The sequence below is a fragment of the Vanessa tameamea genome, chromosome 24 (assembly GCF_037043105.1).
Source record: "Vanessa tameamea isolate UH-Manoa-2023 chromosome 24, ilVanTame1 primary haplotype, whole genome shotgun sequence".
NCBI classification, from domain to species: Eukaryota; Metazoa; Arthropoda; class Insecta; order Lepidoptera; family Nymphalidae; genus Vanessa; species Vanessa tameamea.
This window is the reverse complement of record NC_087332.1, coordinates 6,481,121-6,498,631: the sequence shown is the minus strand read 5'-3', so window position 1 is coordinate 6,498,631 and position 17,511 is coordinate 6,481,121. Positions and strand designations below refer to the sequence as shown.

The 17,511-nt window shown below is 29.8% G+C and overlaps 3 protein-coding genes across 4 annotated transcripts in view; all 3 read right to left on the bottom strand.

The window, feature by feature from the left end:
- Positions 1 to 7,269, bottom strand: part of LOC113402646 (protein phosphatase PP2A 55 kDa regulatory subunit) — a 45,727-nt gene extending 38,458 nt beyond the window's left edge. The window contains exon 1 of the mRNA XM_064218819.1: positions 7,086 to 7,269. The gene's annotated coding sequence lies outside the window, so the exon portion shown is untranslated. The remainder of the gene's footprint in view (positions 1 to 7,085) is intronic.
- A 2,009-nt stretch (positions 7,270 to 9,278) lies between these two features.
- LOC113402645 (uncharacterized) lies at positions 9,279 to 13,004 on the bottom strand. Of its 2 annotated transcripts, XM_064218789.1 has the most exons (5): positions 12,856 to 13,004; positions 12,165 to 12,355; positions 11,140 to 11,454; positions 9,606 to 10,766; positions 9,279 to 9,514 (listed from the first exon to the last, which is right to left on the bottom strand). In XM_064218789.1, the coding sequence occupies exons 2-5, from the start codon at positions 12,351 to 12,353 to the stop codon at positions 9,299 to 9,301; spliced, it is 1,881 nt and encodes a 626-aa protein (XP_064074859.1). In that variant the 5' UTR covers positions 12,354 to 12,355; positions 12,856 to 13,004; the 3' UTR covers positions 9,279 to 9,298. The 2 variants fall into 2 exon arrangements, with proteins under 2 accessions (XP_064074859.1, XP_026498730.2); XM_026642945.2 differs by lacking the exon at positions 12,856 to 13,004 and having other exon boundaries at positions 12,165 to 12,469.
- Positions 13,005 to 13,847: 843 nt separating this feature from the next.
- On the bottom strand, positions 13,848 to 15,187 carry Smd2 (Small ribonucleoprotein particle protein SmD2). Its single transcript, XM_026642951.2, has 3 exons — positions 15,051 to 15,187; positions 14,729 to 14,981; positions 13,848 to 14,156 (listed from the first exon to the last, which is right to left on the bottom strand). Coding segments are annotated over exons 1-3 (360 nt in total). The 5' UTR covers positions 15,053 to 15,187; the 3' UTR covers positions 13,848 to 14,051.
- Positions 15,188 to 17,511: the final 2,324 nt, after the last annotated feature.

Genomic DNA, 17,511 nt, shown 5'->3' with positions numbered 1-17,511 from the left:
ACAATACTAGGTACACTGCTGTTTGGCGGTAGAAAATCTGATGAGTGGGAGGTACCTACACAGACGGGCTTGCACAAACCCCTACCACCAAGTATTATATATATTTACTAAGCTATTATTATTTAATATAGCTAATACCCTAGGCAATTATTGAGTTTATTATCTTGGTCATATTCCTTACACGATAAATAACGTGTGTAAAACCGGATTACTTTTTTTATGGTATAGGTTGGCGGACGAGCAAATGGGCCATCTGGTGATGTAAGTGGTCCCCTTCGCCCATAGACAATGATGCTGTAAGAAATATCAACCACTCCTTTCATCGCCAATGCGCCACCAACCTTGGGAACTAAGATGTTATGCCCCTTGTGCCTGTAGTTACACTGGCTCACTCACCCTTCAAAACTGGAACACAACAATACTGAGTACTGCTGTTTGGCGGTAGAATATCTGATAAGTGGGTGGTACCTACACAGACGGGCTATTTAATAATAATAAGGCACAACACATATCTATTTACAAGTTTTATTGAAAAAAATCAATAACTTCTCATCACAGAATAAGAAAATACAAATATAACACAAAATATATAAACTATAGTACCTAATATGAACCAAATCAGTATAACCAAATCAACGCGACCTTCGCCTCATATGGACACGCTAACGCAGAGAGGTCAAGCTGTACCTCTGGTTCTATTGATTACAAAACGTATAGTTTTGAAGATTAATTTGAGTATTGTTCTTAGGATTGTTAATTCAGTATTTACATTATACTGATTCATGTATTGGGGTATGTACTTGTATTTTTATTATCTTATTTTGTATCTTTATAAAGATAACGGTGCCGAACTCGAGCGCGACATGTTTATTGTATGGAAGCTCCCCTTAAATATATATTTAATTCTGTTTTTTAGTATTTGTTGTTATAGAGCAACAGATATACATTATCTATGAAATTTTAAGCTGTCTAACTATAACGGTTCATGAGATACAGCCTGGTGGACTGCGGAGTTTTAGTAATAAGACACCGTTTTAACCTTTGCTTACGGAACCCTAAAATTATGTAAGTATATCAACAATATAATCAAAACAATAGAAAAATACACGGGGAGACAAGACGCGTTAAGCCCGATAATTTGAATATTTGTTACTTTAAAGAAAAGTAAAATACATAGATTACTAATAGAAAATCGTTTGAATCTATTGAAACTTCCACTGGCGTTAAATCTACATATCCTGAATAAAATGAGAGGAAAAACATCTTACAAAACCTGCTAAAGTTAAGTTTAATTGGTAAATAGTAACTATTAGATTATATTTAAAATTCGTGACAGTTAAATTGTCATGTGATGATTTTAATTCGCAATTATATTAATGACTGATTTGTGCCAATTAAATATTGAAATACAATCAAATATATGATTAGATATGGGATGATCGAAGAACACCTTGGTGTTAAATGAAGGTTGCGTTTTTCTAAGGAACGGAAAGGAACTACAACCTCGATTACTCGCCATTTTGGATTCGTACTCGTTTCTATATGAATCGTTACAAACTTGATAACGGGATACTAATCATTAATCTGAGTGTTTTCGCAGGAGCATAGACTCGGTCAATTTTAAATCAGATTGCGATCCAAAATGAAGATCAGGATCTTACGGCACCGTTTAATAATCAGGTAAATCCCACTTGATTATTTTACGGTCCCTTAAGAGACAGATATTTTTCTGTTATAAAATTGTCAACATTTATTATTTTAGAGGCGATATAAGTGTTACACTGTAAAGTGACTGCCTGTATTTTTTTATTAAAGACAATTATTCATTTATAATTTAGTTTTACTGAGGCCTCCCTGAGTAAGTACCACACAGTTGAAATTTGAAGAGTGAATGAGTCAGTAACTATAGGTACATAGGAAAAAAAATCTTAATTTCTGTAGTGGCGCGTGACATAAGGAATGGTTAAAATTTGTTACGCGCCAAATGTACGAGCGGTGGTGAAAACTCACCATTAGGTGGCACATATGTCGCTAAATAGCCTTGAGAATAAGGTTGTCAAGTGATTATACCACGCTACTCAAGATTGGATACGCATGAGGCAGATTTTCACCAGCCACGCAGGTATCCTGAATAACCACGATATTATGCTTTATAGTCAATCACCATTTAAATTATAAACACAATTTAAGTGTATTCCGAGTTTTAAACCTCAATTATCGCTATATACTGTCATTTTTTAACCATTTAGATATTCTACCGCCAAACAGCAGTACTCAGTATTGTTGTGTTCCGATTTGATGGGCGAATGAGCGGCACAAGGGACATAACTTCTTAGTTCCCAAGGTGGCGCATTAGCGATGTAAGGTATTGTATGGGTTATTGTATAAATCAATTTTGTCATGCAATTATTACCTGTATGTGTTGTATTGCTCAAGGTTCATGGTACGAGGCCATTCGTATGAGATATATGAATTATGTTATGTGTATACGAGTGTTACCAGGTGTCCGGTATTTAACTGGACATATCATTTTTTTATGTTTTAAACCTCTTAAAAACGTTTTTATTTAAATTATATATCAAAAGATATAAGTATTACGATTTTCGCTTATAAGAACCGAAATAAGTAAGTTTTTTTTATGATATAGGTAAGCGGACGAGCTAATGGGCCACCTGATGGTAAGTGGTCACCATCGCCCATAGACAATGGCGCTGTAAGAAATACCAACCATTCCTTACATCGCCAATGCGCCACCTTGGGAACTAAGAGGTTATGTCCCTTGTGCCGCTCATTCGCCCATCAAATCGGAACACAACAATACTGAGTACTGCTGTTTGGCGGTAGAATATCTAAATGGTTAAAAAATGACAGTATATAGCGATAATTGAGGTTTAAAACTCGGAATACACTCAAATTGTGTTTATAATTTAAATGGTGATTGACTATAAAGCATAATATCGTGGTTATTCAGGATACCTGCGTGGCTGGTGAAAATCTGCCTCATGCGTATCCAATCTTGAGTAGCGTGGTATAATCACTTCACAACCTTATTCTCAAGGCTATTTAGCGACATATGTGCCACCTAATGGTGAGTTTTCACCACCGCTCGTACATTTGGCGCGTAACAAATTTTAACCATTCCTTATGTCACGCGCCACTACAGAAATTAAGATTTTTTTTCCTATGTACCTATAGTTACTGACTCATTCACCCTTCAAATTTCAACTGTGTTGTCCTTACTCAGGGAGGCCTCAGTAAAACTAAATTATAAATGAATAATTGTCTTTAATAAAAAATTACAGGCAGTCACTTTACAGTGTAACACTTATATCGCCTCTAAAATAATAAATGTTGACAATTTTATAACAGAAAAATATCTGTCTCTTAAGGGACCGTAAAATAATCAAGAGGGATTTACCTGATTATTAAACGGTGCCGTAAGATCCTGATCTTCATTTTGGATCGCTATCTGATTTAAAATTGACCGAGTCTATGCTCCTGCGAAAACACTCAGATTAATGATTAGTATCCCGTTATCAAGTTTGTAACGATTCATATAGAAACGAGTACGAATCCAAAATGGCGAGTAATCGAGGTTGTAGTTCCTTTGAAATGGAATTCTGTGATATGGACACTGAAATCTCGTCTTGTAACGACTGTTAACAAGAAGAGAAGGCTTATGATGACAATACTGTTAGACCTACTTTTAAAGTGGGGTCATCAATTCTTCTGTATATATGTATATATAGATATATATATACCTATGTTATATATTATTTATATTTAAATAAACCTTTTTATTTACAAACATATGACAATTACTTTTGTTTCAGTATAGGCATAGGCCTCATTTAAATTTAGTGTTGAAGTTTATTTTTGTTTCAGGCACTATTTCTCAGTTGTTGTTTTTTTTTGAAAAATATTATTAGTTATTTTAAATAGATATGACGTCTCGAAAATACATCTTTGTAATATATTGACCATTTTTTGAGCGAGAAATAGTAAACCTACCTCAAAAAAACCCAACTTTTTTTCATTACTTGAGTATTGATAGTAGGTAAACAACCGTTGTAAAGATTTTATGATGTATGTTACTACTTTACAATACATCGAGTTAATCTTTTTTAAGCTCTGTGTAATATATTGTAAGAACAGGGTATCCTTCTATCAAACGTAGTATTTTATTAATCTTGACAATTATTCATACATCATTTAATATTATAAATTCAATGCAACGAACGAACCATCAAACCATAGTTGGCGCGGAATCCATGTAAGTATCACAAAGTCGCAAATTAATGTTAATAATTAAGATAATTTATAATTAGTAATGTAGTACAGTTATCCAGTTTATATAAAAACTAATTTAGAATACAAGTGTAACGGAGCCTTGAAAGCCATATAAATAAATAAAAAAAAAGTTAACCCAAAAAGGCACTGACGCAAGTCTTTTGAGTAATAACATTCATTAAAAAAAAAACGCTTTTATACACTGATTATTTATGAATAAAAAATGTTCGCTCATACTAAATGATACTATGTATATTGTTACCGTGTGAACATACGAATATAATTAGGTATCACATTGACAATCCATTAAGAGATATTGGTTATTAGCGCACTCGGAGGGAGGTCTGAATAGTCACGACCATACCTAGAGCCTCAATCCATATTTTAAAAAAGAGATTAGATTATTTCGCACAAATAAACTATATATTATATTTATATTATATTGGACAACATAACATACATTACTCTGATCCCAGTGATAACGATGGTACCACAAACACCCAGACCCAAAACAACATAGAAAACTAATGAACTTTTCCTACATCGACTCAGCCGGGAATCGAACCCGGGACCTCGGAGTGGCGTTCCCATGAAAACCGGTGTACACACTACTCGACCATGGAGATCGTCATTTTAAAGACTATTTAAGTCATCTTATATATATATGCGTGTATATTTAATAAAACGTTTCTGATTGAGTACACAGATCTACATATAGTTTATTCCAATGACAAGAGGAGTAAAGACTAATAAACAACTTTGACATTGAATCGAAATTATATTATTTATCATGAATCATCGTGATTAATCTATGGATATTCTCTATGGATTTGAGCAAAAATGTCGGGAAAGTTTTATTATAAATTAAAAATATTTGTAGTGCATAATATAAATATTATGCATAATGTAAATCTTAGGTTTATTTAACTTTACTACTTCTTCTATTGGAATAGACTACATGAGATCGGGGTACTCAAGTGAGGGGGGGGTATTATTTGCCTAAAGAATATGCAGTGTGCGCCTCAGACGAACTATCAACCTCTATTCGAGATCTCTAGCTTGAAGCAATGTAAATAATAACAAATACGAGTAGATACTCGTAGTCTCGTATGCGATTCGATTAGAGAGATTATTTTTCATAAGACCATAGATATGTATATGATATGTTTTTCTTTTGTTAAAAGTAACATACTACATTTTTTTTATTAGTTTATCTTGCTTCAGCTATCGTTGTAACACATTTTATAAAGATGTTGATATTTCTAAAGACCTTGTAATTATAAATATAAAAAAATGTCTTATCTTGGAAGCGTTGTTTCTTTTTAAAATCGCTCTATATTTATGGCTCTTTTATAATTAATGAGAATTTATTTGTAATAAAAATAGTAGTTTAATGTTATTCAAATAATACCACATTAGATCTATTCTGTATCGACTAATTTAACGAATTTTAAACACGTTAATAATTATGCAATTACGCATCGGACTTAATTAGTTTGGCATATAAACTAAACAGTCCAGTGGCAAGAGAGCCTGTATCTATACGGACAACTGTAGGTTTAAACCCGGTTAAGCACTGCTTAGTTTCCATGTTTTTAATTTTTGTGTATAATTGATATTGATGATGATTGCTCCACGGTGATTAAAAACATCCATATGAAACCTGCACGCCACTTGTGTGTCATGCAAACCGTAGTAGAGCAATGTCAATGAGCTCCATAAAAACACCTCCGCTCGACGAGAAGAGAATTTTGTCCAAATGTGAGAGATATATAAGTGCTAGGTTATATACGAAAGAATTGTTTGAAACTGAATAAAAAGGTCGCTCGGGTTTCTTAAATAAAAAGTCAATAAGTTACTAAAATAATAGTTGCCCGGTACTTCAAGATAGCTAAGTATAAGTCTTAAACTGCGCTGGAACGGCCTTAAGTTACTTACTCGTATAAACATTCTTCAAACGAAAAATTCAAATTCTAGTCTGATTTAAAATAAGTTGAGAACTATCAAATTTTAAATTCTATAGATTGCTTACAATTATTGATATAAGTAATCGTAAGTTAATACAATATAATGTTTAAAAAATAAAGCTAAGAACACGTTTCCGCACTTCTTGATATCAGAGAGTATGTTTAGGAAGTGAAATGTTTATAATCAAAGCGGTAAAGTAAAAGAATTCAATATTCAAATTTATTTAAAATAAAAATTCGCGTAATATCTTAAAAGGGACGTAAAAGCAAATATTTCAAGTCATCGGCCCCAATAAGATTGCACATTTGTCACTTGTGAATCTCATTGGCTCGACTCGGCTAGCCGACACTTCATACTTATTATACCTGATACCTAGTTGCCAAATAAACGATTTAATTTTACAATATTGTGTATTTTAATTAGTATATATAATGACTGCTGATTTTGTCGGTTCTTCTCGGTAGAATTCACATTTCGAAACGGTGATGAAATCATCTACTTGTAAAATAAACCGAAAGACTTAACTTGAATAAAGTATATTTTAAATACATAGAGACATTTTTAAATTTATATTAGGCAATACGTACACAGTTGAGTACTTATTATTATTATTATTTAAAAAACCAAACTACAATTTGCCTGCCGCGGACGGCTCATGTTTGTGCCTTTACCTAATAAGTTTTATAAAAAAAAAATCAACGACTCACATAGGTACTTATCTAATTTTATATGAACTCCTATAAGTTAACATAATTGTCGACACTGTATTTCCCTAATTATATTATTATTTTATAGTATTAGTATTTTAAAATTAAAAAGATACTTACCTATAAGAATTCACTAGCAATATTTTTATATGCAACTAAACATCCATTCAACCAACCCACACAAAACTTTTGAAATAAGACACTGTTTATAATCCACTCCCTGTTGGAAGCCCAATATTCAATCAACCGAGTAGCGTGCAACCGCTTCGAATAAAAACACAACAATGAGTGTATGTAAACATTTCAGTAGTAGCTGCGATGGCGCGAAATGACGTTCGTTATCTAGAGGCTATTGAACGGTGAACGGTGATAAACTCAGAACAATCATGTTGGAAATGGTAACAAAAGTATTATTTCATATCCAAAACGCAAAATAAAAATCCCTTACAAACTTATATTACTGATAAATATCAGTGATATCTATGCTACAACAGTAATATACCAGAAATAAACTTAATATTTTGAATTTTAAATTCCCTAAAGTATACATAGGTTTTTCTTTAGAATTTTAATTGAATATGTAGGATGTACGTACAAACCAAAATTGAAAATAGTTTCTGAACTAATAATATCTATGGAACTACATATTACAAGAATGCTAGCTGATTTTTCAGATATCAGTGTAGACAATAAAATCAATTGCTCCATTTTGTAGATATGTTTTGCACTTTTATGAGGGTCATGACTATCATGAACGTAAAAATTATGTGATTTAAAATTAGAGACGAAGATGCATTTTGACCAGCATTTTATAAAATACACTAGTCATAAACTGACTACGTGTAACAGAAAATTCTATATATTTCTATTAAGCTCAGCGATCTTTTATTTATTATTGTACACGACTGTCCAAAAAGACTGTAATATTTTCAGGGTTCATGTTTATATATTATGTAGGAGAATTTCTTTATTCCGTCATAACTTTTAAATGCCGGATCATATTTGAATGTATGGGGTGTCGTTAAACTCCTTACACCATTCCGAGTGAATGGCTATACATTTATTTATTCATTCAAAACAGTGTTTTTTAAGGTAAAAAGAAGTTTATTTATTTTTAGTTTAAAGCAGTTTTTATTCAGACGCATAACAATTTTCTATCTATAACTATGTAAATGACGTATACGAGCGAATTTAATGTATTAATTACCTAACAGTTGAAATGTATAACACTTCTGATAATCTCGGTTCTAAGGTAATATAGATTTCTTGATTGGAATGTCCAAAGTAGAGACATCTATGTTTTACACGTGAAACTTTTTAGTGACTTATGATAAAAAATACGAGATACCATACAATGTTTACATACCTAGTACCTACTCGTATTTTAAATTAATTATGCGAAGGATGAAGGCTCAAAAGATAGATAGTAGCCTTCATGTAATATTTGATATCGTACACATTGTTATCGTTAGGTTTGGAAAAATATGTTTGATGTTGAAATAGTTTGGGGTAGCATCTAACTTTATATATCTTTTTGTTAGAGTCTAATTAAATATTCGTAAAAAAATGCTTGTCAATAATATAAGAATTGTTTCATTAAATTTAAGGGAAGTACAGTAAATAAAATTTATTTATCATGAAATATTATAGTAGTAAGATAAAAGCTATGTATTGTATCAGTTGAATATAATTATTATATTGACATACACTCAATAAAAACACCGATATTTAATTTTTAAATATTATACTGAATTTTTAAAATCACATTTATTTTTCTTATCTTTATTATGTATCTACAATACTATAAAATATATAATTTATTTATTTAATTTAGAATAATAAATAAAAGTTATACAATAAATAAATCAATTGAAATCACAGTTGAGATAGGTACAGTCATAGTCATAGTATAGACGTCTTAAGATAGGAGTTATAAAGAAATAGTAATATAAAATTATGATTAAGAGTAAAGTTAAAAAAAAGGAAGAATGGATCATATTCTATTATTAACACCAAGTCTTTTAAATTTGGGTCTTGGTTTCATAAATGCATTTAATGCATTGCATGAATTCCGATCTTAGATAATATGTTTGAATTAACACTCTTTGGTGCACAAATGTCATTAGGAAACATTACAGCAACTTCGCTATTGTGCCGAGTGTGCTGTCCTTAAAAGTTTTAATACACTAATTTTAATTCTGTGTCCAGTTCAGCAAAACCAAGGTCATCTTTTGATCAATAATAAAATTATAATGGTAAATCAAGGTGCAGACTCATTACTGCATGCTTACTCTTTGAGTCAAATAGGTAAAAACTAAATAAATTACATATTATCAAAGGAATTTCACTGTAAGCATACTAGTATACAGGTTGTCTACTACTATCTTACAATCCGTATTCTTTGATATCTCTGGTTGGTATTGTTGGAGGCGCCAAAAAGCTTCGTTTTTGCAATCAATATGAAATGATGTTTTCAGGTGCTTTTCCATTTCAAACCAGGAGGTTTGGAAGACATTGCAGTAACCACAATGAAAACATCCAGGTCTCATCTAAAAATAACAACAAAATATATTTGGTATCTTGAGGAACAAACCCTTCATATTATTACAAATTAGCTCTTTGGAAAATTTAAGCTATTACCTCTCTAATAAATTCTTGATCGCATTGTGTTAGAACAAGTGCATCGCTTATGGCTCTCTCGTGATTTTGATTGTCATTGTGTGACTCAAATTCAGTGTACAAAATGTTTTTATCACAAATGAAACAGTTCATTGTTACCCGGTCTACAAGGAATTTTATGAAGCAAAAACTAAAGTGATTCACACAAAACTTGTTATTAATAATAACATCTTTGAATATAGAATATTTCGCAGCAACTATAGTTTTAATGAAATCTTTGGCTGGTATCTTTTCTAGAGTGGTTTCTTTTGTTTTCTTTATTTTTGGACTTGGAGGAGTTTCAATATGTGGTGGAGTTGGAATGGATACGGCATTATTTAAATCTTTACCCCTCTCTACCTCTTCTGATTTAGAACTATTTTCTTCAAATGGTTTTTTCAGAAACTCGGGCTTTACAACTACTGGACTAGAAACTAAGGTCTCTTTTTTTTCAGGAACATCCCCTAACTTAAACTGCACAGACTTTTTTCCTTTCTTGAATTGTTTTTTGTGTTTGTTTATGGCTTCATGATCAAAATCAAGATTCATTGAACATATTTTAGAAACTGCTGTTTGTGATTCAAAGTTTATATTAACACCATTACTTTGTAATTTGTCGACAGAGTCCAGTACGGTTCCAGTCCTATTCTGTTGTTCACTGTCATCATCAACGGGGGTTGAATTTTTCATTTGTTTATTTTGCTCGCATTTTTTGTGCATGTCTAAAATAGTTTTATGATGTAGACGTTTAACATGCTCTTTAGCGTTAGAAACATCCATTACCGAATCACAAACCTCTTCTTTAGATTTGTTATCATCTACATATGTAGGTTTTATTTTGGAATTTTCAATAAAATCTGTAGTATTTATGGAATTAGAGTCTAATAGTTCTGAAACCTGATTATTCAATGCAAATGTATCAACTACAGTTTGCTGAGCTAAATCATTTTCTGGTGCATTTATATCATTGTTTTTAAGCTTTGAATCATGTACATCTGATTTGTCATTTTCCTGTTTCAATGCTTTATAGTCATTAGAGGCAACTTGGACCATTTGTTTGTGTTGAGGTGAATCAAAATGATTTGTGTCTAAAGTTTGAATCATCAGGTTACAAGTCAAACAATGGATGGAATGATCATCGACCTAAAATTATTATTTCATCATCAATACAATTCTACTAATTAAAGAGTGTCAAAAAAAATCTTGTATTTTCAGCTGCATTTTTATTATAACATCTATTGATATTAGTTCTATATTATATTGTATTTGTATAAAAGTATGTTTTTTAGCAATAAGTAGTCTCCTCTAAATTTAAGGTTTGCATTTAGGAAGATTTTCATCTGATACATATAATAGAATATTCTGCTTCACTGCTGAGCATGAAATGAATTATTTAAAAGATACATTAAGCACACGATTATTCAGTGCTGCTTGCCTGGGTTTGAACTCACAATGTTTCGTTTAGTTAATTAGGTCATAATATAACCCTTAAACATATTGGGTAAAAATCACTTACCTTTCTATAAACATTTTTATTTTTATCAAATTTTACTTCTGATTGAATTAAGTTAAGCATATGGGTAGGTAAATTTTTATGTGCATCCTCATCTTTATATTCCATGTTGCAAATAGCACACGAATTATCACCAAGCCCTTGCCATGAAGTATCATCCACAATTAGACTGTCAAATGCAACGACAACATTATCAATTCTTTTAAGCCACCCAACATACTTTTCTTTAATGTGAGATGGTTCATCTATGTGCATCGTAACTCTTGCAAATACAGGCAATAATCTATTGCACAATTCACAGAAATATTTAGTTTTTATCTGTAATTAGAAACAAATAAAATAATTATTAAAATTATTAGCTTTTAAATAACAAAACAATATAAGGTATCTATACAGACATGAAGGTTTTAAGTTTGTAAAAAGATATAATTTATTTTTAATTAAAATTGTTTTTTTTTCAGTCATAATATAATAGAACTAATATTAAGTTATATAGGAAGAATGATGCGATGTCTATAAATATAAATGTATATTCTTTGTTAAATTAATCAAACTTTACAAATTTAGATGAATTCAGTTCTTAAGCAGATTTTTTTGGCATATATAAATGTATGTCTACTTGGTTGTAGGGCTTTCTATAAGGTTGTCTTGGTAGGTACCACACATAATTTATTGTAATACTAAACAGTCATACTTAGTATTCTTATGCTTTGGTTTGAAGGGTAAATAAGTAATTGTAGTGTCGACTGCAGGCTCAAAGGCCATAATATCTTATCTCGAAATATTAGTGCGAGGTAATATTTGTTACAGTGCCAATGTTAATGCATGCAGTGACCACTTGCCATCAGTTGGCCCATTTGCCAGTTAAGATATATAATAAATTTAAAAATTTGTAAATCACCTATAAATTATGGTCATCGTATCAATATTTCAAGTGAGAGTGCTCTCGAGGACTAAGTAGCTGCTAAAACATAATTTAAGCAAACACCAATAGATAGAACATAAAAAATTAACACAATAAATCATACCTTTACTATGAAATCCTCTTTAAATTCTTCAACATATTTGACAGAATGCATTTTTTCCTTATGATCTGCTCCAGATATATGTTCTTCACACTGAACTGAGCTTGTAAAATATGTCTCACAGACCAAACAAAAGAAATCAGAAGAAACACATCCTTTGAGTATAGTATTTTTACTTAAGTTTGGAGCCATTTCTATAAACATTAATAAATATATTTCTATTGATTATTTACTATTTTCCGGTTTTATACTACCTAATAATTCCTAATTATAATGAAATATACTGAATTTATACATAACAAAGAAGAATTAAGAAATTCATTTACTATAAATCAATTAATTATATCATACATCTGTGTGATATAATGACTTCTAATTTTATAGTATTTAATTTAATGTGAAATGATTCAAAAGTAAAGTTTTTATTTAATTAATTTAGTTTTATTGAATATATTATTTATTACTTGGTGAATGTTTGAAGCGTTTCAATTATTAAATAATACAAGAAGAACTAATGTTTCATACATAAAACAGAAATTATCTAACCAACATTCCCATTGTATACTCTAGGATACTAGTGTGTTTTTCAAATGTCTTTGCATATTTAATAAATATGCAAATCTTGTAAAAAGACTTCACTAACAGATCATTATCGAGGTATAATAATTTCAGTTAATAAATATTTAAAATATACCTGACCGATGACGCTGGGGTACAATATTATTAGTTAAGAATTCGTAAACTTAACAACTTTGACATCTAATATTATATTAATAATAAATCATGATACATTTACTCTAATTTTCTTCCCAATAATGGTAGTTATGTTTATGAATTTTATTTGTAATTTGTATCTGTGATTAATCAAACATACATTTGAGTTGGCAAATGAACTCGGAGTAATTGGAGCTAGGATTCCCCGATCCAGTTGCCAGTTAATTAAATAAAAACTTACAATATGGGCAATAAGTATATTTATAATTAATAAATATGTGATATTTCATAATAGTCTTTAGTGTAATGATGGTCGTATTTTTTTTTTGTATGGAAAAATAAGGAAAATTTGTCATTAATTACCAAAGTAAAAATCTTTAAAAAATAGTCTTTTCACAAATTCAAAACTATTTATAAGAGCCGTTATTACATCACGGGAACTTTAACCGAGGATAGCAGGTTAAAATCTAAGCAAGGACCATCATGATTTCGTGTACACAATTTGTGTTCATTATTTGGGCTTGGTTTCTAATAGTTATACACGAACCAATATTTGAACAGCTCTCAAAATATGATTTCTTTTCAGTTACTGTATGTACATTTATATATATATTGTTGTAAATATTATTCCATGCATTTTTTTTATGTAAATCATTTACTTCAAAATGATAAAAATTAGACTAGATTAAACTTGTACACAATATAAAAACCATCCCACTTTTCACACCATCATTAGACTTGCAACATGAAAGTTGACAGTTACCTTTTTTAATGTCAACATTTATACTATACACTTCATCACTCTGAAACTCACCGGTAGATAGCATTGCAGCACATCATCTTTTCTATACCATTTCATGGATCGGCATTACAATTAGTATCATTATTGAGGAATTTATGCCGAGGTTTGGCCTGGCAATAATGAAGTATTAAGTAAATATGCATAATATGGAAAAAATGAATAAACAAATAGCCAGTGGAAATTATTTATTTGTTTATGGGTTTTAATCTTATTTGAACTTAATATTATCAATGGTTCAACACATGTACAAATGTATAAAAGTTCAGTTTACACTTATTCTGTAGTTACTCCCATTTCAAGATTTTAACAATATTTTAACTTATATTAAGAATAAGAAATTTTATTTAAAACTGGAATTTTTTAAACCTATCATTTCATTTCCCCGCAGCAGTTGCGAGTGGGTTTCTTAAAACTAAAATAACTGAGTCCCCACGGAGAAACATTTTTGAAATGAATTTGTCCTTATTTACAGCTTTGCCCTGGAAATAAATGCAATATTATACTTATTAGAACATTATAACTTTTTTACATATTTATAAAAAATATATTTTCAGAAAAATTACTTATATTCGGATGCTGTCAAAAGAGAATTAAATTTGGTTTGGCTTTAGTGTTAGGTAACGGGACTTAAGGGAAACAAAATGTCAGAAATACTATACGGTTTGACCCTAAAACTCGCTACTATTTTTTTTGCTTCACCGATACCCACTAGATAAATATAGTAATAAAAATGAATATACAACAATCATGATAATATATAACAGCAGTGGCAGTAATGTTAACTTGAATATATAATAATAGGTTAGTAAATATTTTACATCAACCTTTCAAGGCACTTTGATAATTCATGAAATAACACATTATTTGAATTGAATAAAATATGTGAGATACAAAAATTAAATATAAAATATGTTAGATGCAACTTATTACTCAATGGATAACAGGAAATCAGAAAATAATTAATTATGTTTGTTTTTCTCAATTATTAAAATTTGGAGGTTACTTTAAATATGATCGATTTAGATATTAATTCGGTTTCTTAAAGATTTACCTTTTTGCCTTTTCCCGTCCTCGGTACTTCGGTCCACATTTCTTTGACATTTTCCAATACCATGTTACAATGCCGGTCGAAAGCCTTAACACGACCCAATAGCTTTTTGTTGTTTCGACAATTTATTAACACTTGTGTATTGTTTTTTACAGACTGTGTGAGTACTGAAAGAGGACCTGTGCTAAATTCTTCTTCTTCTATCTTTGCTAATTCCTCCAAAGTCATCTCCGAGCGTGGCTTGGATGTAGATGCCCTGAAAAACAATCGTTTTACACTAACACGTATAACTTTATAATAATATAAAGAATAGACATGTACTTACATTTTGGTATTTTGCTAAACGTATAATGTGTTTAATAGTTAATAAAACGCTTAATTCAACTACAAACAAAACTACACACGAGATCACAGTTTACCGCTTTTCATTACAGATAAAACATAAGTTAAATATTATTTGTCAGTGTTACCTTATCCTTAGATAAAATTAATTATATGTTGTATAAACATTTCACACTATCAATAAATAAAAGATAAAATAATATATTAATAATAATTTATCTTTATCTAATTATTTATTATTATATATATTATATAATAGTAGTAGACGTTACTACTATTATATCTTCAAAATTAAATTAAACCTGTAACCTCGACTGTACCGTTCGTGACATTGGCAAAAAATGTATACGATGAGTTTTTTAATAAAATAATTTCTTTATTGTAACTATGTTGACTACATAAACTTGTGACCAATGTGGATGAAGAGATGAGAAGTGATAATTAAAACTAAATTAAGTAAAACTAAAGTCATACCTTCTGGCTTTAAAAATATATAGTTGTTTGAATTAGATTTATTTTAAAATAGTTAATAAATGTCAGTTTAATGTTTCTTTAAGTTCTAAAGAGCCTATTTTCCAAATTTCGAAGTTGTTTGTCGCATTACAAAGATGTCAAATGTCGTCAAGAATGGTACTTATTTCTTGTTGCCCTTTGGTTTATAAACCACATCAGATTTTATGGTATTCATTATGTTTAAGTGCTCAGTCCTAAAATTAAATATTATGTAATTTGTAAGTAAATAAAAAGAAAAAGTTACCCACATAAAAATTATGCAGACTAAATAAACAAAACACTGATTTAGCATATTGCATTTATTCATACGCAAATAAAATATCGCTATGTTCATTTAATAAGCTATAACTAATGAAATCCCTTACTTAAATACATTACCTTTTATATTTCAGCTAGGTAAGAAAAAAAAATTAAATTCTGACAAAATTTGCAGTCTCGGTAAAAAAAATTAAATCTAGTTCATTTCAATGCATAATACATTCAGTTTAATACAATTCAAAAACTTCAAGTATTTCTAATAATTAATTTTCTTTGGTTCTATAAACAATAACAATAAATGTACTTTCTGAACTCATTAATCATCACAAAATTATATGACAGAAAATCGTGAAAACTATAAAATATAAAAAAAAAAATGTAATTTCTATAGTAAGCAGAATTTTAATTATTAACTATTAGTGCAAACATAAATCCAAATAAATTGATAAAATTATCTTTGCTGAATATTTAAAAACATATATATTTATTCATTACATGCCAGACGATGCCCAATAATGCAGTTTATCAGGGACATCCCTTATATTATCGCCAGATATTTCAAGGTCACGAAAAATTTGAACGAATATTTGCACCAACGTTGGTTTTATAATATTATATAAATGACTATTTATTAGTATCTCAACTAGCTGCAATGCGACTGAATAATCTTAAATTGTGAATTGCACTCTGTGATATAAATTATTAGCACTTAATTTTGTAATTAATATCAGATATTGAGTACTTCATGATTTTGATATTTCTTTATAATTAAATTCAACCCTTTCCTAATGACTTGCCTAGTACGGCACAGATTATTCGCTAATTTAAGATGAATATAACACGGTCTGTCGATGGTCGGTGCGGTCGAATTACAAAATCAATAAAATTTTGAATACGAACATAATATATTTCTTTATGAGTTTCACGTAGAAGAGGAAATGATACATGATTTATAATGCATATCTAAAATGAGCAGGCGTCAATATCTGCACAGATACCGGCAAACATACAAAATAACAAATTATTGAAGAGTGTAATCCAAAATTTACTGTTATACGTTTACAATAAATTTCATATTTAAATATCACAACATATAATATGGATGTAATACAACACTATTTACTGCTTTCATCTTTCTTTCATAACATATTATTGCATTTGCGACGAATCAGCACCACATATTTGTACCAAGCTGGCAGTGGGTAAATGGACGTTTAGCGTTCTGTATATTAAAAATTATTGCATTAAAATATTCAAGGTCATTACTGGACTTCTATAATAGAGTGTCGATGAAAATTTCTTAAGTGTGATTGAAATATACATAAAACTTACTATTAAACATGCTAGCGTAAAAAGAACTAAATTTAAATAATTATTAAATATTGCATATTATATTCAATATTTCCCAGCAATGACCTGAATATTTTAGTCTGTAACAATGTAAGCTATATTTATCACACACTATTTCTAGCACCATTTGCGGAATAATCATTCATCTATTTCATTTTCACAAAAAGATTTATACTTTTTTTTTGTATATGACAACAATCACTCATTATTTATTTTTATACAAATGATTAAATATTATCTATAATCTTTATAAAAATACAAATTAATTTATTCTATTTACGATTAAGACACTTTGATCGATTTAACTAATAGTAAAGGGGATT

Coding starts and splice junctions, on each gene's coding strand:
- LOC113402645 (XM_026642945.2), bottom strand. CDS start 12,365: ATGTTTATAGAAATGGCTCCAAACTTAAGTAAAAATACTATACTCAAA. Junction 11,455..12,164: donor AAGAGGATTTCATAGTAAAG/GTATGATTTATT, acceptor TTCTAATTACAG/ATAAAAACTAAATATTTCTG. Junction 10,767..11,139: donor ATAAAAATGTTTATAGAAAG/GTAAGTGATTTT, acceptor TAATAATTTTAG/GTCGATGATCATTCCATCCA.
- Smd2 (XM_026642951.2), bottom strand. Junction 14,157..14,728: donor GGACGGGAAAAGGCAAAAAG/GTAAATCTTTAA, acceptor ATTTATTTCCAG/GGCAAAGCTGTAAATAAGGA.